The sequence below is a fragment of the Loa loa genome, assembly GCF_000183805.2.
Source record: "Loa loa unplaced genomic scaffold supercont3.17, whole genome shotgun sequence".
Lineage (NCBI taxonomy): Eukaryota > Metazoa > Nematoda > Chromadorea > Rhabditida > Onchocercidae > Loa > Loa loa.
The window spans coordinates 276,048-303,092 of record NW_018108197.1 but is presented as its reverse complement, the minus strand read 5'-3'; the positions used below and the strand labels follow the sequence as shown (position 1 = coordinate 303,092).

General features: G+C 33.7%; 7 protein-coding genes across 7 annotated transcripts; 4 read left to right on the top strand and 3 right to left on the bottom strand.

Annotated features, from left to right (window-relative positions):
- Window positions 1-104: 104 nt before the first annotated feature.
- Window positions 105-1,755, bottom strand: LOAG_00194 (transmembrane protein). The gene is made up of 5 exons (XM_003135734.2): window positions 1,555-1,755; window positions 1,222-1,348; window positions 935-1,052; window positions 648-727; window positions 105-307 (listed from the first exon to the last, which is right to left on the bottom strand). The coding sequence occupies exons 1-5, from the start codon at window positions 1,738-1,740 to the stop codon at window positions 186-188; spliced, it is 633 nt and encodes a 210-aa protein (XP_003135782.1). The 5' UTR covers window positions 1,741-1,755; the 3' UTR covers window positions 105-185.
- Window positions 1,756-2,347: 592 nt separating this feature from the next.
- Window positions 2,348-4,515, top strand: LOAG_00193 (hypothetical protein; the record flags this gene model as incomplete). The annotated part of the gene is made up of 5 exons (XM_003135733.2): window positions 2,348-2,541; window positions 2,815-2,980; window positions 3,437-3,608; window positions 3,926-4,089; window positions 4,350-4,515. Exons 1-5 carry the CDS (start codon window positions 2,403-2,405, stop codon window positions 4,513-4,515), a joined length of 807 nt encoding a protein of 268 aa, XP_003135781.1. The 5' UTR covers window positions 2,348-2,402.
- A 1,888-nt stretch (window positions 4,516-6,403) lies between these two features.
- Window positions 6,404-7,514, top strand: LOAG_00192 (hypothetical protein; the record flags this gene model as incomplete). Its single annotated transcript, XM_003135732.1, has 3 exons — window positions 6,404-6,623; window positions 6,781-7,159; window positions 7,454-7,514. 3 exons carry the CDS (start codon window positions 6,404-6,406, stop codon window positions 7,512-7,514), a joined length of 660 nt encoding a protein of 219 aa, XP_003135780.1.
- Window positions 7,515-8,931: 1,417 nt separating this feature from the next.
- Window positions 8,932-16,264, bottom strand: LOAG_16756 (hypothetical protein). Its single transcript, XM_020449410.1, has 10 exons — window positions 14,947-16,264; window positions 13,446-13,528; window positions 13,208-13,283; window positions 13,010-13,045; window positions 12,808-12,909; window positions 12,412-12,552; window positions 11,600-11,833; window positions 9,951-10,033; window positions 9,427-9,610; window positions 8,932-9,119 (listed from the first exon to the last, which is right to left on the bottom strand). The coding sequence occupies exons 1-10, from the start codon at window positions 16,198-16,200 to the stop codon at window positions 9,027-9,029; spliced, it is 2,286 nt and encodes a 761-aa protein (XP_020307068.1). The 5' UTR covers window positions 16,201-16,264; the 3' UTR covers window positions 8,932-9,026.
- Window positions 16,265-18,397: 2,133 nt separating this feature from the next.
- On the top strand, window positions 18,398-18,995 carry LOAG_00189 (hypothetical protein; the record flags this gene model as incomplete). The annotated part of the gene is made up of 2 exons (XM_003135729.1): window positions 18,398-18,568; window positions 18,687-18,995. The coding sequence occupies 2 exons, from the start codon at window positions 18,398-18,400 to the stop codon at window positions 18,993-18,995; spliced, it is 480 nt and encodes a 159-aa protein (XP_003135777.1).
- A 734-nt stretch (window positions 18,996-19,729) lies between these two features.
- Window positions 19,730-20,179, top strand: LOAG_00188 (hypothetical protein; the record flags this gene model as incomplete). Its single annotated transcript, XM_003135728.1, has 2 exons — window positions 19,730-19,919; window positions 20,061-20,179. The coding sequence occupies 2 exons, from the start codon at window positions 19,730-19,732 to the stop codon at window positions 20,177-20,179; spliced, it is 309 nt and encodes a 102-aa protein (XP_003135776.1).
- A 4,295-nt stretch (window positions 20,180-24,474) lies between these two features.
- LOAG_00187 (hypothetical protein) lies at window positions 24,475-26,442 on the bottom strand (the record flags this gene model as incomplete). The annotated part of the gene is made up of 4 exons (XM_003135727.1): window positions 24,475-24,576; window positions 25,099-25,175; window positions 26,041-26,075; window positions 26,294-26,442. The coding sequence occupies 4 exons, from the start codon at window positions 26,440-26,442 to the stop codon at window positions 24,475-24,477; spliced, it is 363 nt and encodes a 120-aa protein (XP_003135775.1).
- Between the last annotated feature and the right edge of the window lie 603 nt (window positions 26,443-27,045).

Below are 27,045 nucleotides of genomic sequence, written 5' to 3'. Positions count from 1 at the left end.
CTGTAGTACAACTAGAATAATATGCCAAGATGTAAATATTGATCGTTGGTAAGGTATATAGTTAGAATCTGACAATATGCAGGAAAAAAAAAAGTTGAACTATTCCCCTATCAAATTATGAAAATATCCACTATGACATTCAAAAGACTAACTTGAAGAATCTAATAACAAAACTGATGATAGCCCTAGTCGATCAGTTTCTTGGCTTTGAAATATCGTCGAAGATACAGCACCTGCCAGATAGCCAAACTGAGAAGGCACAACATCGAAAATATACTTAGATATAATACTCGGCTGTTTGTTGATTCTGAAGAATTGCCAACTTGAGTTTCTAATCAAAACATTTTATAATATTACAAGCAGTTAATGTATTCGCACAGTTAACGAACTGCCAATCTCAAAAACACCCAGCTGAAATATCCTTTATTTTCTTCGCAATTTAATTCAGCTGCGATATATATCTAAGTCATATGCTCAACTTCCTTTTAAAAGACTATCATTCAATTTTTCATGTAGTATGAGAAATGTGGCTATTCGTGAAAACGAAAAACCAATGAATGAATATGAAATCAATATTGGAAAAACTGGGAAAACAGGGCATGCAAAAATGAAAAAAATAATTGAAATAAATATCATAAATATTTTACCGTTGGTGGATCTCATCTCCTCTTCCCTTTGCCGCATATAAGCAAAATCTTGAACAATAGAATCCGACAAATCCTCCAAGCTGAAAAAATGAGATCGGTAAGTTTAATATTAGGAACAGTAATTTAATACCTTGAATTCAACGAAACAATAAAGATTAGGTGACGATGGCATATTATTTTTTGCTAACTGGATTTTGAAGAACTTCGAAAAAAAACACAGAATCTGGAAAAGACTTGAATCGGAAAGGAACACAGAAAGAATTGGCTTAAACGAATACAGCACTTACCGCCTCAATTCAACTTCTAGTGGTTTAAGTTGCTCTGCCTTAGCAACTGCATTGTAATTTTTGGCTTCCACGCCTCGTTTCATCTCTAAGTAAACCTCACGATTCCCACCTCGAACATCTGAATAGAAGTTGAAGGATAAATTATTAATGCCCTCAAATTATGTCTTGAAATATTCAGGCTATCAACAGTAGCAGTTCGAAAAGACAGTTTACTTGATTTTTTACAAAACCATTCATTTTTTACAACTATAATTTTTTGCCACAGAACTTCCAAAACAGTAACAAACTTGGTGGAAGATGTGTGCTGAAGCATATTTCAAAGATGTCATATTCGTCAGCTGTAAATGCAAACTTGCCACTCGTTTCAGTGAAACGTTCCCGCTGATATAATGTGTGACCTCTAGTATCAGTCACCTGAAAAAAAAGTAAAATGTCTCTTCAAATCGAATCAGTGTTATGGTAGCATAAAATAGCATAAAATGCTATCATAACACTGCAATGTGAAACTGACAATCGCAAATTAGATATTAACAAACAACAAAAGACATAATGCAAGCTGGGCCAACATCTGGCTTGATTCTCTACTTTAGTTTGTTTTTTGTGGAAAATAGCTGACTTACATGAACTGAACTAATATGGCCTGTAGTATCGGCAAATTCGTATGACCCAGTGACGACCACATTTTTATGTATTTCCTCCTTCAAACACTTCTTACCATTCGGTGGTACATAAAATCGAATGCTTGCCGTCTGTGAAATGAGTAGGATAACGAGAAGAAGAATGGCATCCAGATGCTTTATGCGCATCGTCCTCGGATATCTGGTAAATGAAACTAATTTGAACAGCCATAAATGAATGATAGGAGTATAAAAATTGAACTAGCGTCTTATCAGTCCATTAATATATTGTGAAAGAGTTATGAAGAGTAATTACACCGAAAAATATTTAAAAAAGGATAACCAAAAGTATTTACAGAAAGCTTCACTCCTAAAACCTCCGTGATCTCCATCCTTCAGCTCCTTATCGTCCAATCACTATATGATACGCAACCCCTTTCCGTTGGTCAATAGGATGATCTTTCTCCAGAATGTACATGGTCAGACATAATTTGGGCATCTCTCTTTTGACGTGGTACAAGCACGTAATACCCTCCTCCTTCCTGCTCGCCTTCCACCGATCTACAGTATTATACAACTGAATCTCGGGTCCACGATGATAACGAAAGCCACTTGCCAAACCACTCCTCTGGCCGTCCTTATCGGTTTATGAAACTGCAATTGTCTCACTACAATGACATTTATTTCTTTGCGGGCGTTAGATGAAGATAAATAAGCGTTCTCGACTCCCACCAATTCTTAGTTGCACGTAAAGTCACAGACTTCACTTAAACTAATATTCATTTGTATTCGCCTCTTTTGAACTGATTTCATTTTCGCATATGTTGGCGCTGTGGCATTTTCAGTCGTAAATGGATCCACCATTGATCGCAACACAGAATAAAGCAAGGATTGAACATATGGCCATAGATCTTAGTTCTATCACTGCCGACGCTGTCGTTGATGGTCTTGGCTTTTTCGATTCCGCTAAACACAATTGTCAAGAAAGAGGTATTTGTTTTATGTTTTTAGTTTGTCCATTGAGGTACATATCGAGAAAGACCAACTCAAAACATGCCTTTTGCTTTAAATATTGGTACTTTACAGAAGTATTTGACTTTTGATCCTAATAATACACCATTTTCCCGAGGAAAATAGGGATTAGTTGTTTGGTTCGTTTCAGCTTGTTAGGGGTAACTTTTTCGTACTACCTTAGGAAAATATATGACAGCGGTAAGATAGAATTTCTATAGGATTTTTTTTTTCCATAGAATTTTTCTTCAGATTATGACGTCTCGGGGACGATGTCAATAAATGGTGGAAGTTCTGGTGAAAAATATTATCGGCGAGTTATGCAAGGGGGGTATACCAGTCGTTTTCTTGAAAATCGAGGATTTGGTTGGCTTCTGGATATTGATGATGATATGGCCGATTTTCAAAGACCTTTGTTGTAAGTATCATTTTTATGTTACTTCTGGCGGTTTTTCAATAATGCTATTATCACCTAACAATGCATTTTATTAATTCATAGGTATGTCAAATCTTTGTGACTGATTTATAAGGAAATATGCGGTTGCTTAGTGCTTAGTTTGTCAGGAATTGCTTAGTTTGTTAGGAATTGCGTAGTTTGTTAGAGTGAAATGTTTTTTAATAAACGTTTTAGTGTTGGTCATACTTTTTGTTGGAAATGCTGATTTTTCAAACCATTCGTGATTTGTTTTTCCTTAGGATGTATTAATACTAATACATTATCCATTATCTTTATGAAAATTTATTAATTGGCAACTACAAGTTATGTGTCTCATCTGATACGTTCAGGCAATGAAAAACTTTTCTTTCTGCGCTTACATTGTCAAAGTTGCTTTCAAAACTCTTGCACACTATTTTCAATCCTTATTGAATTAAGAGAAGAATTGGATATTGATTTGTCGGATATTTATTATAAAGTGCGCTGCGTATTATTCCCGCTGCCTTATTTTCGGCTAAAATTATGTATCGTTCGAGAATCACCTGATTTCTGGGGACCACTATTTATTGTTTCAACTTATGCATTGTTGTCACTGTACGGACAGCTAAGTGTTCGTTTTTCTTATTGAATAATTTTGAATTCGTCTGACTAGGGAATGTAATATGCTCAATTTTAAAAACAATCAAGTAAGAATGAGGGAGTTGTGGGAACCAGTTTAATGATCCATTCTGCTATGATTACAGTCATGTAGTAATTATCAACCTCAATTTTTTGGCTTTTCTTTATAACAAATATCTTCCAAATTTTTCTGGATGTCAAAAACACCTTTTCATCAAACAAATGATGGTGAGTAGGAACAAAGGAATGTAATTTTATGTTCTGACCCGATACAAATTAAGTAATTTGTATCTATTCATGACATTTAAGGTACTTTCATGGATCTTGACAATTTGGTTTATTGGATCATTTTTTGTGTTTTTCCTAGCACGAGCTCTTGGAGGAGAAGTCGGCTATGGTCAGATGCTTGGTATTGTCGGTTATTGCCTCATACCTCTAATCGTTGTAGGCTTAATTATTTCAATTTTATCAAGGTTAATCTTTTCTGAGGGATTCAACAATACTGCTAATCATATTTGTGGTTTTGTACATTGGCTTTTCTTTTTGTAATTTGTGCTATCTATAGTTCCAACCTCATTAAAACTACTTGAAAAGCATCAGAAATTTTATAATACAGTAGGGATGGTCAAGTGGCTATGATTTCAACCATCAAAAGCAGAAATTTTAAGTGAGTATGAACCACAATTCATTTTTGCAAATAGATTGGGAAGAAAATAATTTGGATTTTTTGCAGATTTCGGTTGTTTTCCGTAGCAGTTGGTTGTTTCGGTGTTTTTTGGTCTGTGTACAGTGCTGGTACACTTCTTTGTGTTGAAGAACTACGTGAGAAACGCACTTTATTGCTTTATCCGGTTTTTCTGTTATATGTTTATTTCTTCTCGCTGTATTCAGGAGTATAATATGAATTACTACAGAAATTAAAATCTTTTGGGCTAAATTACTGTGAAGCATCACGTTGTCAGTAATTATTAACCTCACTGCTATCAAAATCTACTACCGAAATCATGTTATTTTTATGAGAAAGGCATCTGTCTATTTACACTAAAACTTCAAACAAGTGGTTTTGCTTGTGGGACGATTTTTTTTTGAAACGTAGCATGGAAGTGATTTTATCGGTCAGTCCTGTTCATTCTTTCAGTACATCCTGTGTTATCCGTGTCGCTCTCTTCTGCGTTCTATTTTTCGTTATCAAAATCAATAAGAAAGCAAAATGAGCAAGATATCAGTGTCAAAGAGGTTTAATTATGTCTTGTTCTGGTCCACTGGAAACATATACTTTGAAATTACTATATCTGGTGAAATACTGTCTTATTGACTTGTTTTCTTCTTATCTGCATGTGCAATACTCTCAGGATGTTTAATATGTATAGATATAATATTTCGTGGGTTACGAGAAACTAGGGAAGATAATTTCGACCTTATTGGGAAGATTCGAACCTGAATCAGTTGGGACTCCAGAGCTGCCATAAACTATGAAGCAGTTGGCCAGTAATAATTCGAAGAATTTTGCCAAAGAAAAAAGGAAAACAAACGAAACTGATGTCTTTCTATTGTTCCCTCTTGAATCTGATGTCTTAACCCAGCTCTCAGAATACTGTCTTTGAATTCAAGTCTTATGAATTCAAGTTATATTTGTCGTCTGATGTATTTCAAATAACACTTGGTTGAAAAACAGGGAACAAACTGTCAAGTAATAGTTTGACTCTCATTCTCAAACAGAATTCAATTCTTTTCAAGGTTTCATACACCATGAATGCATAGAAGACTGTGGCAAGTTTTAAATTCGACAACAGAAGAGAATTCCTTCATCTCACACAGTTTCTATGCTAGCTTTGAGTCATCGCTGTCTGCATGAGAGTCGTTGGGATACCGGAATTTGATGTCACAGCAAAATACTTCTAATTGTCACAAACTGACACATTTATCCCCTTCTTATTTGGTGTCCATTATCTTTCACTTATATTTGTCTCTGTTTTTAATCGTTTGTTTCTGGATAAACATAAAGAAAAACATTGTTATGATGACATACAGGGAATAACATGATTTACATTTAATAAATCATTGTAGTGAATTCAAAAAAGACAATATTGAAAGACAAGTTCAAAAGAACTTTCAAAAATTTTCGGTGTTTCTTCATTAGAGTGTGGCTTGTTTTCCATCCTACTCATATTGCTTTTGCTTGCTGTTTGTAATGGATCATCACTGACGATGCTGTGGAAACACCTCCTTTCAAGTGGATATTTTTAGGTTATTTTGTCATCATGGCAAAAAGAACTTGTCGAAGCAGATATCCTTCTGATGCTATGTAAGCCGAAGTCAACTCTTGTTCCATATTTTTGTTCTCCATCCTTTCTATTATTACATTTGCGAGATAGTTTGACCATTTATTTTAATAAATGATTAAGGAAAATCTACAAAACAGTTGATATTTTGAAGAAATCTAAAATGAAGGCTTAGGAAACAGTATTGCTATTGATGTGACAAATTATTAGGACATTAATTGTTCCCTCAGTTTTCTTAGCAATCGATTGATTAGTTGTATGAGCAACATTATCACAAAATATTTGTCAATCTGCTCGTAGCATTCCATTTCACATTTCCGCTATCACAGTGAATCCTTCCAGTGTTTTTATTATTCCATTCGTTTCATTGTTTTTTACCGAAATGTTTATCAATTTAGTTTGCATTACTTAACGGAGTTTACGTTCAATACAGAAGTGATTGAAAAGATGTAATTATCTGAAGTAAATTTATTTCGGTTTTTTATTTTCAGGATAACGTGCCATAATGCTCTTACTACCGATAGTAATGATAGTGATAAAAATTTATCTAGCTGATAACAAGGAGATATCGGAATGTACATGGATTACTTGCCTTCTACCAAAAGTGTGTCAACACATCAATGGCATCGGTTGCTTTTTGCTCATTACGTTTCACATTTGCTCAAGTTTAAGAAATTCTTTTGATAAGAGTGTCGTATGTGTTTGTATATACATGTACATTCCAGGTATTTGCGTACATTTCCTCCTCTTTAACTCAGTAACCATTTGAAATTCCGAAACGCTATAGTAATTTCGAAAATTATCCAAAGGCCTAACTTGTTGTCCATTAATCCATCCTGAATTTCTCAAGTATTTCTGAAGCAATAAAACAATTATTTACAGTATTATGCATTATTCCGGATGATGCTATGAAAGGAGAGATGGAAGTATCTTCGGAATCGGTGTCATCAGCTAATCAGATGGATCCGACTACCGAATCTGTCCGCACAGAATCCACTACGCACTCTTCATTGATTCCTAATTCACCATCCCAACCATCATCAGTTTCCGCAATAGAATCATTCCCATCTTCCAAAACAACGATAAAACTTCCATCTGATATAGTGATACAAGTTGACCCAAAAATACCTGAAGAAAGTTTCACGGTCAAGACGCTTCCAGAAGTGTGCTGGCTTCCTGCTGTCACTGGATTGTGTTCGAAAGCAAAAGTGTTATGGTATTACAATTCTTTAAAGGGTCGATGTGAAAGATTCAGTTCTAGGTGACAATTTTTAGTATATTATGTGTTCATTGGAAACAGCAGTATCAAAATCATATAGAAATCAATATTTAATATTTGATGTTTCCGTACCAACAGTGGGTTTCTGCGAATAAATACCTATTGTCTTCCGGAAAAAACAGTCTCACACCAGCCATTAAAGGATCTCTTCATTTTTAGTGATTTCAGGAATGTCGCGATAAACTTGTGACAGCCTTCTATGAAATTTCCTTTTATCACTGTTAATAAATTACCAGAACCACTTTAAATTAAAACCACATTTAGTGTTCATTTCAGTGGTTGCGGTAATTCGAACCATTTCTATAGTCGAAGAGAATGCGAGGAAACATGCTTGTAAAATATTCTAGCATATTTGGCTTTTAAGCACTTCAAACTCTAAATGCTTCTTCACTCATCAATTGCTTAGTAAGATCAATTCTTTCGGTTTTCACGGATACAGAAGTTTACCAATATTCGATGGTCAATGCGATAAAATTATCGTTACCAATGATTTCTAAAACATTTGCAGAATTCTGCGTGAATCTGAGGTTTTCTTTTAGTAAGTGCCTTTCCATTACGCTTGATGTCATTTATTTAATGACTTCAATAAAATGAACCGTTCTTTTATCAATTTTGCACTTTAAAATGTAAAAGTGTGCTGCTATACACGTCTAAATTTCATAAAATGATTTGACGAAAAACTAACGCAACCCATTTCTTCGTGGACAACAAATGGAATTTATCATTGAAATGCAGAAATCAAATCGCACTTTCTTGAAAAATATTATATACTCTGAAAGAATATAAAAAATAAAAACAAACACACGCATTGCATAAGATACTACAAAGCAATGCTTTGTATCATCGACGGACAGTAGAACTGAAGCATATCGGTAATACAGTGTATCTAACTTGAATTACATTAACATAGTTTTTAATATCGGCTTTCACATCAGTACACGCATATATCTTTTAGACTACGGATGAAAAAAAAATTTGTCTTTAGATTTTCATTAACGGTTTGTGATCTAGGTTTAATCGTATCGGAAAAAAATGGAAGTTGGGAATTCTAATTCAGAAAATTTAGAATTAAAGCAAGTGAAAGCCGGGGATTTCTAAACGCAATACTCACTGAATATTTTTGTAATGATGGAGTGTGTTCCACCATTTTAAAAACTTCAATAACGAACTTGATGCAAAAGAGGAGAATGACCACTGTGAAGCGGTCCACAAAGATGAATTTGGTATAAAGTCTGCCATGCTCATATTTACTTTTACCAAATGCCGTTTCAAACAATCAAATTACCTTTTTCATGATTTCTTTTCAGATTTCTCATTTCTTTTCCCAACTCAAAAACTGTATTCTATAATGAACTATTAAATTCCATTATTTCTTTAACGCATGAAATGCTACTTTCACCCTAAGTTTTTGACAAAAATGATAAAAGAGATGTAAGAAAAAAAAAGAGTAGCAGAATAGGATTAGCTAAATGGATTATGCGGCCCGGAGAGAAGGCGTGATACTGAACGGAAATAATCTGAATGAGGGGTTCTGTGAATAATCAAAATCCACACTTTGACTTTCATCCTAAAGGTACCACATTCAATGATATGAACGCAATTTAATCAAATGCAAGTAAAACGAAAAGGAAGCAGGATTTGAACTTAACTGGATTGCAATCCATAAAACTGCGTTTCTGACGAATACCTACCGCAGTTATTTAAAATAATCTGATAGTATTAAATACTACCATGATGAATCGAATGGAATTAAACCGGATCTATGGATGATGCACTTTCCTATAATGGTACAGTGGAAAATTTCAGGACATTAATTCAGTGTTTTTATGGATAATTCATTAATAAAAATTCATAGCACGGTGCATCGTCGTGTTTGTTGCTGTCGTCCATCGCTACTCTTCGATTTCATTGTATCCGTTTTATCCCTTTCAGTTACCGTTTCCTGTTGGAACAGTGTTTTTTTAGGAAAGACTTTTTTTGAATAGATTCCTTTCAGATTATGATACATCAATCATTTACCAAAACCCTTCTTTATTAGAACGAGTTTCGAGGATGCTGACATTACAGCAAACATTTATCATTCTTGCAACCTTTACCAGTGCAAGATTATCGATTTCTCATTGATGTACAGTTTTTACTTCTAATCCTACTGGATATCTGATAAATTTGCCATGAATTATTCTTTTTGCTTTTTATTAGCCTTACTTGATAAATCATAAGGTTTGGGACTAATTTAGATACAAACTAACCAATCCTCCTTCTGCTGTTGATGGAATCGAATGTGCTTCTGTCTTCTGAGCTCCAAGTATCTGAATCTGTGTGGGAAGTTCTGTGTTTGTTTTTTGAGATTCAGACTTTTGCATCGTTTCATGTTTTGCTTCACATTCAGCAGCTACCGCTCCAGCTTTTTCTTCACTGGTTAGTATTTCCACACTAAAGCGAGTAATAAGTTTGGCGGTATTTAATAACTGCTAAATGATTAATAAAATCTATAAAATGAACTGAAAAAGTAAATAAATCAAATCGACTCAATTATTTTCGGGTGTACTTGAAGCTTAAGTCCCAAGCAATTAGGCTTTCAAATTTCAGCCCAGAATATCTAACGGATCCTGTATAAGTTGGAAATTTAAGAAGGACATATCTTTGAAATATGGAAAATGGAAAAAATATGCTTCTTCATGGGTTTAATTTGATTTTGAATTCTCAACTTCCAGGTCGACAAATCATTACCTGAACGGGAAGTATTTACAAAGTTTAGAATTCAGTTACTTACTTCTGTTCCGTTTCATGTTTTGACTTGAGCTCATCTCTTTCGATTTCGGGATTTATTGTCCTTCGAACCAATGTTTCCAGTCCCTAAATATTTTTTATAGTAGAATGTACGATATTGTTTTTTCTTAGCGACGGGAACAACTTCTTAGCTTAATAACATTCTTTCTCATCTGGAACATTAAGCACGAGTTGGCAAAAGCGTCGCTAGACCTAGCAGAAGTAGAGGAAAAGTTAAAACAGTGCAGGATGCATGCGGAAATATGCCAAAGTCGCCATAAAGTCAGCAATAACATGGTTAACAAAACGAGCAGTAAATGACATTTAGTCAATTTCATTTCCAAATAATTCAAAATTTTTAAACGTTTGCAACAAATTAAAGCGTAAATTTGCGTCATATTGAATCAATATACATGTTTGCCAAATTCTTTTCTGCGCGAAGCGGATTTAAATCCTGTTTTGATTCCTTGAAGCAGTCTAGTAATTCAGAGATAACGATTTCAAGTATATCTCCAAAATATTTCTTTGGAGGTCTTTCTCAAGATCGTTATCTTTAAAATTAAATTTATTCTTAAAAAGTTATACTAAATAAAAAGTTTCGGGAGGAAAATAGAAAATAAATGGAAAAACAGAAAAAAATAATAGAAATTAGAAGGAAAAAAAACTTCAAAATACCCTTAGTGAACGCTGCCTCACAGCTTTGGCTTCTTCCGCAAGGATCATTTCAATAGATTTTTTCTTCGGTGGTACTGGTGGCGGTGCATTTTTGGGTGGTAGCTCGGGTAACAGCAATGAGACTGTGGTTTCTGATGGTAGTGGTAGCGCACGGTTAGGTGGACCGCTACGATTTACAAATTTTTCTGCGAAACTTGTCTTTGTAGACTAAAATCGTCTCGTTTTTTTCTATTTTTGTTTGCTTATTGCGTTTTATTTTGAAATGCGAATGACACAATTTCAAATGTTGAAGGAAATTATTTTATGTTAAATGTTATTTTGAAAATATTACACAGCTGAAGCTTTACTTAGATTACTGATATTCCCGGGAAGATGACACGATGAACAAGAAAGCTAATTCATTAGATAAAAGCCAGAACTAAGCCCTTAATGCCAAATGCAACTAGTAATCAAATGAATATTATCATGGCAATTTTGCATGATTTCTTGCTTCGAATTTAAAAGCATTAAGCTTTCTAAAATTGTTGAATTGACGAAGACTTTTGTTTCCTTGCTCAATTCTGATAAAAAGCATTGACAATTCGCCATAAGCCGTTTTTATTGCTTTTCTCAAATTTTCTCTTATTACCGCTCTCAAATTTCTTTCTTATTATTTTTAAATTCTCAGGTGATAGCAGGAAAAAACAAGCAAATAAGAAAAAAATTTACAAGAAATTGATTTAGGATTACGTGGGGAAATCAAGAGAGAGAAGGGAAGGGAAGTTCATCAAAAAGTTTTGGAAAAGTGCGAACGGAAAAATTTTAGAGATAAAAAAACTGGAACAACAGCTGAAGCAAAAAACAGAAGTAGTTTACGGGGAAGCAAGATAGAACTTGAGAAGAACAAACTAACATCGAGAATTAAAATGGAATGTTGGGGGTAAAACAACCACCACAACTTTGCTGAAAACCCAACTCCGAGGAAATATTGTATAATACCTGAGGTTCTGGTTCAACTTTCTTTTGCATTCGGTTGATTGCCACTTCTGTGATTATTTTATCCCGATCATTGCTTTTGATCGAGACAGTTGATTGTAATGCGTTCTCGAGAGCAGTTGGAATAGTAGAGAATTTGAGGGTATCTTCTAGAGTTAATGATTGGAACGGTGAAGGGATATTGTTGTTTGAAGGATCGGGAATTACATGCTGCGCTTTATTTATATCTGCCATATCCTGTAGATCCATCTTATTACTCCCTGCTGTTGGGACTATGTCATGATGAATTTGTCCGATTAAATCTGCCACTTCGAAATGCCATATAAGGATTTCTATTGTGATTCAAGCATATAAGGATGGTCACTGTGGAAAATGTACCGAAAAACTTGGATAGCAATTTAAATATTACGTTGCACAAGTGGTGCTGCATGCATACTGGTACAAGTAAAGTGCAAAGATGCAAGCAGTTGGTATAAAAAATCAATTTAGGTGAGCAGCTATGTTTTAAATACCACGTAATATAAATAGTGCATTTCAATCAAATACTTGTATCAATGAATCCTTCAACCTTTAATGAACTAACGCCCACATTTAGGAAGAGATAGGTAGGTTAAAGTTGACCTTGGATCCTGTACTAGAATCAAAGGTAGTATGAATCGTCTTTTTCACATTCTAAAATAATTGTGAAAAGAGAGGGGTGTATGGTATGATAATGGGGTTGGAAATGAAACTAAAGATTAAAATCAAAGGGATTATTTGAGTTGCCACATATGGGATTTATTCCAGGCTACAGGGGAACAAACCCAGAACTTTACCTGGTCCGCAAAGAGCTTGACATTTTCTTCGGATTGCGGTGGATGGGCTATCAATTTGATTTCATGCTCAGTTTTCTCTTCATCAGCAATAAACGGTTTCCTGGTGCGAAAGCATGATTCCGGTGTTGCTTCACTGGACTGCTGAAATTCTGGTCCTTCAGGATTATTATAACTTTGAATTCATATGCTAACTGATTTGTGACCACAGGATAATCGTACGGATGAGAATTTCTTAAATCAATGGCACAAAACGATTCCTTTATGCCTTCTGCATTCTTGTTTCAGTTCAATTTGCACTTATAGTTCAAGTAATACTGCCACAGTATCACTGTTTTATGTCAGAACATCCAATCCTGATCTGGATTTATCGCAATTCAATAAAATTATTTCACTTACCTGTTTCTCACCATGTTCTGATGCGATAATTAATGGTTCGGTGACCATTTGATGTTGCACTACTCGAGGTTCTGTCTCATTAGCGGAACTCATTATCAACTTCTGACAAATTAGTAGTTTTAATAGCAAAGCAGAAAGCAAATGAAAATTAAATTATACGTTGGAATTGCAAAAGTAAGCTAAAATGACCGATAAAACTTACTTCAGTTAAGCTATCCGTAGCTTCGACATGTTCGTCCTGAAGCTAAATAAGACTGAGAAGATTTTTGCAAGCTTATTTACAATCATTAGGATGGAAAGAATTATTTTCAGAGAATTGTTTTATTTCATAATCTGTGCATATTTATACGCCATATACGTAACTGCATGTTTATTGACTTCTTAAAAAAGAAATTGAAACCTTAGTCTGCCTAGAAATGGATGGAAGTTGTATTGAGACATTTGCTAATTTCCGCTCCTCATCCTTAATACATTGCCTGCAAATATAAGGAGTGCAATGCGTTGCAATATAAATGAAAGTAAATACTAAACATTATAATACAACATTACTGTACTTCACTACAACGAAGCAAATGACAATAAAAAAAAGCTGTAAAAATTTTTTTAAATAATTGAAATATTTGAAGCAGAAAACCAACATTTCAGACGTTTTGCCATCAGATGTCATGCTGCTGTCGTTCATATCAATCGTAATATCATGAAGTTCCCGTCCTTGCGTATCCTATCAAATTACACATTTTCTCAAAATTCTCACAATTTCAAAGCAAATTACATATATATATTTTTAAAATACTTAGAAGTAAGACTGACATGCAATTAAAAATTTATCTGATAAGACGAAAGGTCAGCTTGTTTGGTCTGTAACTTCTGAAATTCTTTGTCCACCAAAGCTGAATTCATTTCATCAAAAAGTGATTTTGCCTTATTGATGGTTTGCAACTCAAATGTTGAATTAAATTTATCAACTAATTTCTTTGAAATGAGCCAAAAAATTTTTGGCGAAGAAGTATTTTATCGAATTCATTCAAAATTTTCCTTTCACCTTTTCTGATTTTTTGATTTTTTTGTGTGATCATTTGTGAATTGTTTATGCTCATTTCTTCATCCATCTAATCGTCTAATTGTCCTCAGAGGAATTTGTTTGATTGTAAATTGGAGGACTTTCTTCATGGATTCAATTTTCATCTGCTTTCTTTTAAATTTTATTAATAATGAATGGTCGAAACAATACAACAACTTCCTGCTTATTGCCAATCAGATTTTTTTCATTTAAACGATAAAAGGAACAAGTCATTGGAAACAATTCATTTTCTGCAAACTATGGCGCGGATGACAAGTAACCACGTTTCATCCTCTGGTTTTCAGTGCGTACAACTTAGGAGGACGAAGCTAAATGGAAGTTTCCTTTCCGGTCAGGCCAAGATAAACTGAATGATCTAAATGAAGTAATGGAGTAATGGGTGGACCAGATGAGAAAGGAAAAGATAGGGTATAAGAAGTAATAAGCTAAAATAATGCCATATAAAGCAGCAATAAATGAGCGAAATGGAAGATGACATTTATGAAAAGGCCTAGAAAGCTTCATTCAGGCATCGGATGGGTACGTCAATAATTTCAACCCTCCTTTTTGCTTGTCTGAACATCTGGGAGAATGCCCAGAAAATTAATCGTCCTAATGATGGCTTCCTCAATTTTCTCATTTCATACTGAGTAGTGATGGAGTGTTGCAATGTTGCTTTTTTTCAGAAATCTTCGAAAAGTTTCGCGCAGAATATATGCGCAAAAGAAATATTAGCAAAGTAATAATTATTGAATTTAGTAAGCCAGGTAAGGCTCTAATTTGTGACTCATTAAAAAGCAAAAAACAAATTAATACTTCATAAGTAGTGGAATGTTTGTCTTGGAATCGTTCGCTTATTTTATTGGCATCTAAACTTGTTTCTTCTTTTCAGAAATTGAAAAGGCAAGATTTAACAAAAAAAAAAAAAAAGAAAATTTGAGGAGTTATTCCAGTGATTTTGCAGAGTCTTTCCGGTTGATTTGCAAGTTCTTCCAATTTCAATTTTTCTTAACTTTAAAATTTTCGAATTCTCCTATCTTGAACGTAATATAGCATAATTTGAATCTCGACAAACATACCTCCTGATCTGTCACATTGACTGTTTCTGGTTCCATCAGTTTTTCGCTAATATTATGTGCTTCCTGCAGCAATTTGTCCGCCTCATCCGCATCATCACTCACGATATCTCTCAGTTTTGTTGCTACAATGTCTTCCGGTTCCTCCGTATCATAATCGTCATGATAAGCACCGCTTTCGGAAAGGGTGCCTACTTGTTCCGGAACATCTTCTCCAGGTGGTATGATCTTTTTGATAGCTTGTATCTCCTTGTCATTTTCTGATTTCGGCACTATATCTTCTGCCACCTCTTCCACGTTTTCGGTATTTTTACTAAAAGTATCGCTTTGTAAATGACCAGTACTGGCAGTACCAAGAAGATCATCTGCTGCGGCAACATTGTTCTCTCTTCCGACTATTTGTTTCTCTCCGTCATCTGATTCATAGACAATATCTTTACTTTCCTTATCCGCCCTCACTTTAATCTCATTAACTTTTTCACCGATTCCTTCCTTGAAACCTTCAACAGATTCTACATCCGCTATTTTCTCGTTTACTTCCTCATTTAATTTTTGAAACTTCCCAAATGTCTCTTTTATAAATTCGTCCATTTTTTCCTCTCCTTCTTTTTCCGACTTCACAGTAGTCTTCTCAATGATTTCACTATCAAGCTTCTCAAGTGTACCAACTTTCTCAAGAATTGTTTCACCAGCATTTTCAACGAACTGACATATTTTATCCGCGGCTTCTCCTAGTTTGACTCCAACCATCTCCTTGTCTAACCCTTCAAATCCAGTGGATATTTTAGAAACTATCTCGCCGACATTTGTGACAACTTCACTTTCCTTGTTCATGACACCTAATATATTCTCAGTTTTCCTTTCCATCTTCTCCAGTTCCTCTAATCCAATATCTTTTTCATGAGTTTTGCAGATATTCTCAGCAAATTTCTCCATTTCGTCTTTGATATCTCCCAAATTTTCAGGAGCCCTCTCTCGCGTTTCATCACTGAACTTTGTCAAATCGCTGATTACTCCAGAAAAAGCGCAATCAACATCGTTTACTGTATCGTCAAGCTTTCCTTTAGTTTCCTTTAGCACTTCATTTACTTCATCCTCAATTCTGTGTTCCCATTGTTCATTAAGAATAATAATGCCTGAAGCTGCTTTACTAATTTCACTTTTTAATTTATCAACCTCTTCTCCCACTTCTACGACTTTTTCTGCATTCATTTCAGCCAAATCCGTAATACTATTCAACTTATCCTCTTCTGCCATTTCTTCTTAATTTGCATATCTTTTTTAGAAAGAATTCATCACCTGAAATTGATATATTTATAGAAATCGAATGTTTTTTGCGTAATCCAATGTAATCGATGCAGAATATTGGTAAGTAAAAGGGAAAGAAGTTAATGGCAAAAGAGTATCAAATGTCACTTTCTAACCATTTTATCAGTCAGACCATGATTGAAAACGATTAATGCAAGTAAATAATCAAGCAAAGGTAGATAATCAAAAGTTTTGGTTTGTGTAAAAACAAATTAAGACAGTTGATGGTGAGTGTAGCAGTAATTGACTAATGTTGAGAAGAGATCATCTCGACAACACTGATACTGATGTATACTGATCCTCTTTTAACAGATGGCGAAGCATTTTAAAGACTCGAAATGAAAAAATTTAAACAATTATATATAAAACAGATATTCATATTGATTATTTTTGCAAAATTACATCTTCCTATTCTTTGTTCTTTTTGAAGAGGAAATGATTGGCAGTTTATTGAAAATGGATCATTTTCAGTTGAAGTTAGAAATTTGTCAAATTCTGGTATTACTTGACCTTTTGAAATATATCTAAATTTGCAGCTCTTCTATCTGAAGAGATACTTTTACTAATATCACCAACGAATATGGATCAGAAAGAATGATGCAAAAGAATGCTCAATATATATTGCAATGAAATTATCATAAAGACTCTTTTTTGACAGAAAATAATGAAGAAAGGTGACATTTGCTGAAATGCTTCACTTAATAGTTCAATGAATGGTTCTCTATGTTCAGTAGTATAAATTTTGAAAAGTAGAAATTAATTACTAGTTATTACGGAATAGTTGATGAGCTTTTCATTTTGGTGTGTAATCCAAAAAGATTACGACATCCTATAACACTTTTCTAAATCCATTACAATGAATAAAATGACCTTTTCAGTATTTACTTACTGTTGATGAAAAGCTGGCTACAACACAACATTCTTAGTCAATGTTTTTTTTCAGCAAATTCCTTGAACTAAGGCATTTCGGTTAAATAAAATTAAAGGGAAGAAAAATTAACTTTGAGAAGTCCTCTCTTTATCCCATTAGATAGAAATTTGAATGAGAAGTTTTAAGCAACTATTGGTGATACTATATTATAGCGAATTGATTGATTTACCAAAATGTTTTCAAGAGATACCAAATGAATTATTCGATCAATAGAATGGATAGTTATAGCCATTGCTTCTTGGAAATGAAACGCTTCCAATATTTTTTAGAGGCAAATGCCTTGCTCATTTGACTATACAATGTGCAAAAACCACTCGAAAATAGCTATAACTATCCGTCGTACCGACTAAATAATTGAAACGGTCGAAGCAAAGAAATTTTGCATATAAATACAAGGAGTTGTTTCCTTTAGGATTGATTTTGGTGACAAATTGGCGATCGAAATGTCTCAAGGAAGACAAGGCCTGCTTTACAATATAAATATTTCGTGTTTATCTCAACTGAAAAAATAATATCCATTAAACTAAGCATAAATGGGGGAGATGAGCAGAAGGGAAGCAGTTGTGTAATTGTCATCATTGTGAATGATTTTAATGGATGAACTTAATGAGACAGGCGATAAAGACAGTCAGACTGGTGGAGCAGACCCACTCGAACACATGATAGAAATTGGGAAGATTTGGCAGCTTGGAATAAGCTAGGAATGATTGCTGGGTTGACAAATGGAGCCGAGCAGACGATCTGCTTAATGATAGTGCTTCAGAGAAGCTATCATGACGAATTTCATCGTTAACTTCATCCCTTCTTAATGATCATTTATCCACTAATCATACTTGCGCATTTCTATCACACTTCATCAAATTATTGCTAATTTGATAGAAAGATTAAATACTGTAAAATATATTTCAACGCAGGATAGTAAGTTACCAAAAGTAAACAACAAATAGTAATAGAATTTAATTAAATTCTCGAACGGTATAGGGTATACTTCGAATTCTTCCTGTACCGTTCGAGAATTGGTTTGAAAGGAAGTTCTGAATGGAAGATGGATGAGAAGTGGAAATAAAGTTCGACAAAGCGTGATGATTCAGCTGAGATGAGGAAACCACCATTCCGCTAGATGAACCAATCCTAGGATATTTTGGCAAAGAAGGAACACATAAATAATTCTACAACCTGAGCAAGAAAACAGATTAATTCGGTATCGGTAATGCAATGATTGATTATCGGCCTAATCAGAATGGAATACATTACAAATGTATGTCTCCATACATACATGCATGTACATGCGTGCACTCAAACGCAGTAGCAACAGTAACAATTAATCGACGACGGCAGTTGCATGCAGCATGCATTTCTGCATCCCTTAATTGTCTCCTGGATTACGTGTTATCTGCGCTGAATCAAATCACTGCTGATTTAGCGAAATAAACACTGCGTGCAATGCGCTGCATTGCTTCACAACATGTAAAGGATGGAAGATATGGAGGAAATGTTTCCTTAGACCACGAAACCATTGCTTATTGAATTCGAAAGTTGTGCAAGAAGGCAAACAGTTGTTCAACACCACCTCCATCCCATCCCCATTCCTTCCTTATCTCCGGTAACTGCTGCAACCGATATTCCTGGCACAGCAAGCACCATACGAACCCTTCCTCTACGTTTTTGCTGCCGCCTCTCAGCCTCCTCGTGTATTCCATTCGACCCGGACGGTAATAAACAATTTTTTCTAATGAATTCGAGTTCGAAAGTTCAACATCACTCACAGTCCTCTACACGTCTGTACCCCTTCTCTTTATTCCTGACCAATTAACGAACTCACTTTCAAAGACCGCAAATTAGCTGTTAAATGAGATTTCTAATTCTTCTCAAGGTATATTACGAAAACGAATCGCTCCTAATTGTGAAGATTGTTGGATCAGCAGGACAATGGAGGGATGGACAGGCCGTAATTGATTTGAATTTGAATAAATCCACAGTTATATATGTTCTTACACCAAATTTCAAGTATCACATATCAATGTGACATGACAACTCCACACTCCTTTTCTCGCTCATAGAGATTAGTTTCAATTGGAGCGTGGGACACTTCTTTCCTATCAATAAATTTTGCCCTTATGTCAAAAGTAACAAGTACTAAGCATTCTTTACAACTTAGCTTACACAATTGATGACAACAGCTATGCATTCAAGAAATAAGTAAGCCTATTCTCCCATTGTTAGTGTATGTGTTTCACTATAATATCCAAAAAATTGCATTAAAACGTGATATTTCAATGCTTCCTTTATACAGCAAAAGTGTTCAGAATGAAAATTGGATTTATAAATTGAAAATTAAACAAAAAAAAAAGAAAGCTTAACTAAATAGGTTTTTTTTATTTTCTATGTTTATATATGGCTATCTCTTCAATATTAATTCCACTGCCATCTTGCTATTAGTCAATAAAAATTCAATACAAATTCACCGCGATTTATTAGACTGTCCCATGACTAATAATGCATCACCCTTATCTTGCAGTATAATTAATCAATTTAAAGGTTGGTGAAATGACGTTCATCACACTTTGCCGACAAGATCATCATCTAGATTCAATTTTGAAATCTCGAATTGATTCTAACGACATCATATTGCGCACACTGAAATACTTCCAGTTACTTGGCAGAAACAATTTGACAATTTTGACATCACGACAATTCTTTCGAAATCCTGCTAGTTTCATTTTGCGAATAGGAAAATGTAAACGAAATGAAACGAATTCAAGAATTTTTAAGATCATCACAAAAAACAATAATAATTTTGCTATCGAAAAATAAGTCTGAAAGAATGACAAGAACAGAATTTATTTCATCCCATTATTTTTCCTCTGCGTTTTTCAAGGCAGCCGATTTAGTGACATTTATGCCCCAAAGCTTTCTCGAGTGGATCAACGCATCAGTCCAAAAGTCAGTATTAAATATATTAGTAGGAATAAAATGAAATCAGATGCTGACAAATGATAAACTAAACGTAACATATAGTATTGATAATTCGGTACGGGAAACGATAACTTGAGAATCAAAATGTGATGATTATGAAGGAAAAAAGAAATCCGACAGATATAATAAGTTAGGGTGATGCTCGAAACTCTCTTAAGACTGATGTTAGTGATGGGAAGGCAATAGTGCCAATGATAAGATAACATGATGAGAATGATATATTAGGACGATATTGATAAAATAATAAAGATAGGATCATGTTAAGAGAGTGGTAATAACGATAAGGAACTAACTAGAGCTATATGATTGTAATCGCGAAACAAGATCGGAGAGAACAGTAAGAGTTGTCCCCTTATTGATTACTATCTGATAAAGAAGTAATCAATAAGTAATTCAGGCAAAGGTGATGTTTAGTGATGAATATCCGAAAGTCAACCACGGCTAGATCTGGCCTACAATTCTGTCTCAGTAACATCCCATTAAATCCCAAAGTGAACATTGTAGTTTATGTGTTATATTTGAATACACAGTGCAGACAATGCACACCAAACAGTCATCAGTGTTAGAATATAAGTGAATATGAGAAATGAGGTAAAAAGAAAGCAAAATTATGACCAGAAAATAAGCGGACCTGTAGCTAAAGCTGAAATTTCATAATTCTTATTTCAGAATTGAAAAATTTTATTTCGAACGAATCAAACTGATGAGATATTTTAGACACATTCCTTTAAAAAATTAATTAATATCAATTTTGCAATGAATTTTGTCAATAGCCACTGCATAGAATGATTTGATTATCAGTTGAGTCATCTTATACTTTAGAAATTTGAAGAAAAATGATTGAGAAAAAGTAATAGCCGATTTGAGGGGTTGGAAAACAGTTGACTGAATGACAAAAATATTCAAAGGAGCAAATGAATGGTAGTTGATAAGTTGACAATACAATAGAATATGGATGAAGAAAATAAACAGCTGATAAATTGAATGGGATTGAGAGAATCACCAAAATTAGGAAATTCATTTATGGGAGAAAAATGTGGAGAAGAGAGAAAGCGATGCCATCAGGTGTTTCAATTCACTCCTCATATCATTTTCAACAACCATTGCTTTCTTTTCCTTTCTATATAATTAAAAAATCTTTTAGTCTCAGATGCTCACCTTCCCTATATTACACTCCTTAAAACTGTATGTATGAAACAGTTCTAACTTTGGGAAATCATTATTTGATAATAACAAAGCATTCAGCTCCAAATCCAGTGAAAAATTTTTAGGATTTTTGAGAGAGAGGTATGATAATAGTAAACAGTGCAATTTCTGTAAGATACATTTCTTAAATGATTTTAAATTTCAAAAGCTCATAATTGGTCTTAATAGGAAGAAGAATTACGAAGAATCAAGAGGTCATAGTTATTAAGAGAAAAAAAAGAAACTTAGTGCAAACAACTGTTATCACTAGGTTAATGCGAAACGATACGAAACGATCTTCATTACAATCCCTTTTACAGCACTTCCTCATCCAATTAACATCTCCCAGTCATTTTTAAGGCAGTAGCAATACTGAAAAACAAAAATGAACTGAAAATTTATGAATTGAAATAAATACGCATTCGCTTGATCAGAACAAAAACTTTTTCTGATAACAAAGATGCTGTCATTGGTGAGAACTCGATAAAGCCGCCACCCAATTCCAGCTCCCTTGCTCAAATAATTCTGCCCCCTTTTGTTGCCTTGATATTGTTGAGAGATGCAAAAACATAAAGTGCAATATGGTAAGCTCTAAACTATTGCATTGCACAATGAAATGGATGTTGAATCATCTTCCAAGCATTCCAGTTTTCTTGTTTCAAATAATTACTGAAAACACTTTTTTTATTCAGCCCCTCAAATATCAAAACGTTAATCTATCGCAAATGTGTAAATTGATGCCTTTACCTTTGCTAACTTAGGTTACACTGATTTACTTCTAAGTGTAAGGTAACTCAAAGGTTTTCGAGCGATTTATAAATACTGATGACAAAAATGACGTGAAAAAAGCTGGGAGAATGCATGAAATATGTTTACTCCTCCAAGCCAGAATTTGATTTCGATTTTTTGATTTTACAAATCACTCTTGGAAGTAGAATGTTGTGAAGGTTTGCAATTGCGACGAAGATTAACAGTTGTCCACAATGAGTCAATAATGGAAAAGGTCAAATTGTTAGTTTAGTTCTCAAAACTTACACTCAAAAACTTCGTACTTAAAAATGATGCTTGAAAGGATGAGTCACCTTGCAACAGCTTATTTTAAAAGAAAAGAAAGTGATAATTCAAACCTGATCGAAATTGCTTCTTGCATCAGTTGATGAGTGTAGAAATGTTTTCATTCGATCAATGGATGTGGTGAGAAACTTTTCATCTTTTTCAGATATGCTCAAATGATGACGCAAAAATGAATTTCATGGAAAATTGAGGGAAACGAAGAGATGGATAAGTTGGCAATTAACGAACAACTCGAAGCCATTAAAGTCATACCTTCAGAAGGTGACGAAATGCAAGAATCGGTTGTCTGCAAATTATGGATATCCTTAATTCCTAATGGACTTCATTTTTGCAATGGAGAAATGATATTTTGAGCGGTCAAAATCTATTAATATGTGATAGCACGTCTGAACCGATATTCTCCATTCAACAGTTATCAGTGTTATATGAAACCAGAAATTATACGACTAGAACAAAATCAAACACTCATTTTAGCATAATTTTCATTCACATTTTTAAAATAAAATGATTATTTTAAACTTTCGTTTTTTGAGTTTAAAATAATTACCTTTCTTAAAATAATCAGTAATAATTGAGGAAACGAATTCCCTTCCTTCAGAAAATTTCAATGTAAACAGTTAGCTGAATCGAAATGAAGAATCAATTCGGGTACCAAAACACGTTATGACATGAAAGTTTATTGTAGATTATGTGATTGATTCTTCGCAATGAAAGGAAACATAAGAAGGAAATAGGTTTGACGATGAGATTTCCCTTACAATTTAAACGTAATTAATGAAATAAAAGGTAGTAACATTTATGGAAAACTGTGCTTTTCTTTTCAGAAACATCCTTTTGTTGAAGATGAAAGTTCTAGTACATCCAGCTTCTTTTTAGTATTTGTTAAGTCAGGCCACAAGTCTAATATTCTACAGGCCTTATTTTAGTTTTGCGAGACCAAACTTCTTCCTTTTTTCCATAACTTTTTAACTCTTGAACTCGTCAAAAAAATGATATCAAGCTGTATGGTCAGCATGGGGTAGCACCGTCGTGTAGTAAGTAAAACTGTCGCTGTTAGTGTAACAGGCATTCCTGTTTTATTAAACCGTCACAATCTCTACACTAAAATTCACATAATCCTAAATTTGTTGTGGAAGTACTAAAAAGGAAATTTGCTCATTTGATTACGAAAATTTTAAAAATTAATTTCTAAAAGTCTCGAGCAAAATATAAAACTTCAAACAGAGACAGCAATTCCCTATGAGTTAAATTTATTCCACTAAAATCTCTAATCTGAACGAATGAATGTTTTTGTGGATAAGCCTTATCTGTCATGTTTGTTTTCAAAGATCGTCCCCTCTTCCCTTAATATTCTCCTAAACCATCATTCGAAATAAATATTAACTATGAAACGCATCATAAATTTTGCAAGCAACCAAAAATCATTTACTTATTAAGACAAATTACGAATATCTATGGTACTGCAAAAATGCACATGTATGGACAGTTGAGGAGAATCGGGTTTAGATTTTTTAAAATCTATTCATGACAGTATTTCGACTTCCGCCAATTTTTTTACGGAGATTAAACTTGTTTTTTTCCTCATTGGACAATAAATCGGGCAATCAAAATCCAGAATTGAACATTAAACTCATAAGGATGTTTCGACACTCAATTAAAAACGCTAAATCAGTTTATATGTAGAAAGACACAAGTTTTTAATTCATTGAAATTTAAAACATGAACAGATCCCAGTTGCATTTGAAGGTTTTTGAAACATAAAAAGAGTAATAAAACTAAATTGTTCAAAAACTTTCTGGAATGTTTGGAAATGTCCGAAAACTTTCTTCTTTTAGACATAAGTAGTCAAGTCAAAGAGGAATCAAAAGAAATATCAGGCTTATTAGACGTCAACTTTCGGAAAAAAATATTATTTAGACTGGATTAATTACAAATACTCTCATTCATCTTGAATACTTGACATTATTCTGGAAAGCACTGATTGCAAGAGTTAAGACTTTGCAGAGCATTGCCTACATATTGAAAATTTGATGGAATTCTAAAATTGAGACGAACACTCAAAATCCAACTTGTCCACAAGTTGATATACAATCAGCTAAGGAACGGAAATTGTTCAGATTACCACCACAACCCGTGTATTCGAATGATACGCACTGATTCTGCAATTGTAAATCAAATACTACTTTTGAAAAAAAAACGAAGAATTTCCTCATAAGAAAATAGCCAAACACAATAAGATTCGATAATAAATGATCAGAGTTATTGACAGATGATTTACAGATAACAACAATTTTTTAAAAATAAGCGATATAACTAAAATGAAATGTTCATTTACTTATCATTCATCAAAGTGCCATTTTGTCAGGTAGAAGTAAAATTGCTGTATTATATGAATGAGCAAATATACAAATAGAGCAACTCATGAAAATCCTGTCAAGCTGTGTCGCGTCGAGGGATCTTTCAGTTCTTTCATTCTGGACGTAAATTCCTCGCATTTTTTTGACATTGTTTCATATCTTGTGGGGGTTTTTATATTGAATAATAGAATCATTTCCTATCACTATCAAAATTACACAGAAAGTTGGAGCAATTCCAAAATTCAACAAATTTCTTTAAATTCTAAGTTAGGAGGCATAGGGATAATTTTGGATTTATTGCGGTATCGCTATAAAATGAATAACCTGTTGTCGATCGAAAGCATAACGTGTTTGATGTCCACTACAAGCTCCTCTATCTATGGATAGCAAGCATAGCTGTTCTGAAACATTTAATGAAAAGTTAAAGAGAAAATAAACGATTCTCTTCCATAGCTATGCAGATCACTAATAAAAATTAATAAGACAAAAAGCTAAAACAGCGTTGGAAACCATATCGTCACTTGAAGAAACGGTTAAAATTAACATTCAATCAGTACATTTCACTGAGGTTAAAAATGATTCAGAGATTTTAAATGAAGAAAGTGAGGATTTTTGTTAGTCACAGGCAAGAGTTAATTTCCAAATGAACCGAGAAATTAAATGTCGCTAAGAAACTATTAGTCTAAATGCATCATGCACAGCCATGCAGACATGTTTGCAGCATTAGTGACATTCCAGTTTTAAGTGACATACTAATTTATAACTTTATAACCAAAAACATAAAAAAGTATGGTTTGCTTTGAATCTGATAGATAACAAAAAAAAAGAATGATTAGGCCCATATGCCAAAAAAAAATGATCATAGATCGAATCAAGTAAAGAACAAATAATGCCTCTGTAGTGGAATTATAAATAAAGCAATAAGAATTAGAAGTATTTTGAATAAATTTACCTGATCTGCTCTATAATCAAGCAAAATCCTTTCTAGAAAGATACTAACATAAGCAGCGTAATTTGTAGGATGAAAATTAATAAAAATGAATAAGAAGTAGTAATAGCTAAAGAATAATAGAAAAATAACTCAAAATCAATGCAACTTCACAACTTCTTCTTATATGATGATAACTTGGATTTTTTCAAAAAATAATCCATCTGAACAAACTTTTTCAATTCATCTTTTGAGAAGAAGTTATTTTCATTTCCGTCTAAATTTACATCGTCGATCTTGAGCTATCTCATAATATCATCGCACTAAATGAGAATTACCAACGCCTGATTGCTGTTGCTGAAAAATGCATTTCCTGAAAATTTATTGTGATTCTAACAAGATATTTCCTAAGTGACTTTGAGAAAAAATATAATCAGGGACGTTTACGGATCAAATCCGCTCGTACTGCCCACAAGATGCGGATCGAGAATTGCTTGATGAAATATATTTGTATTAATCTAAAAGCAAGTACCACGATGGCCGCACTTGATGCACTATAAAGCACATTACATGGAACGATTCATAATTTACAGTTCATTATTACCATTCCTTTTAATTTCAGTTATTACGATCACAAGTTTGCTCGCAATGTTTTTCGATAATAAAACTGTTTTCGTTGTCTTTATGGCGATATGGATAAAGAATGTACTGGAATCTTGTTCGATATCGTTGTAACTCATCGTTACTTTCTCCTTCGCTCACGTAATTATTATAAGAATCTTCTGCAAAGCAATTCGATTGATCACAAAACCATAGGGAATGCTCATTTTAAGAATTTAAAAATGAGGCTTCATCAGAAAATTTTGTTAAATGCTTGCGCCTTTTAAAAGTATTCCTAGATTTGCTGAAAGTGTCATTAAGAATTCCTTCCAGAAGAATTGGCCTAAATGAGCAAGAAATATTCAAAAATTCGTTGTATTTAGCGAACTCTTGTGGAACTTTTCGAAATTACCATCAGGTATCACAGTGTCACAGCGGAACAGGCGTCAGAAACTGAAAAGGTTGAAACACAAATATTCAACTCTTTCCATGTGTTTGATTTATTCATAAAAATCAGTGGTATTTATATTTAATTCACTGATATAAGTCATATTAAGTCACAATACTATTATCAAAAATTCAGTTCATTATTTATTAGATCTGCCTGTATTATTCCCTTAGATTAATAAATTATTTGAAATCAATGTTTTACCAAAGTCGTATCCTTGAAATTATTGTTCAAGATTTTTTACGCTACCTCAATTTTCTTTCCTTGTTTTAAATTAAAAAATGTCGCACCTGTA

What these genes read in the sequence shown, in the direction of transcription:
- LOAG_00194 (XM_003135734.2), bottom strand. Translation starts at nt 1,740, where the DNA reads ATGCGCATAAAGCATCTGGATGCCATTCTTCTTCTCGTTATCCTACTC. An exon ending in CTAGAAGTTGAATTGAGGCG is followed by an intron (nt 728 to 934) that starts GTAAGTGCTGTA and finishes TCATTTTTTCAG; the next exon opens with CTTGGAGGATTTGTCGGATT. An exon ending in GGAGATGAGATCCACCAACG is followed by an intron (nt 308 to 647) that starts GTAAAATATTTA and finishes GCAATTCTTCAG; the next exon opens with AATCAACAAACAGCCGAGTA.
- LOAG_16756 (XM_020449410.1), bottom strand. Translation starts at nt 16,200, where the DNA reads ATGGCAGAAGAGGATAAGTTGAATAGTATTACGGATTTGGCTGAAATG. An exon ending in AAACATGAAACGGAACAGAA is followed by an intron (nt 9,611 to 9,950) that starts GTAAGTAACTGA and finishes TACTCGCTTTAG; the next exon opens with TGTGGAAATACTAACCAGTG. An exon ending in CAACAGCAGAAGGAGGATTG is followed by an intron (nt 9,120 to 9,426) that starts GTTAGTTTGTAT and finishes CTGTTCCAACAG; the next exon opens with GAAACGGTAACTGAAAGGGA.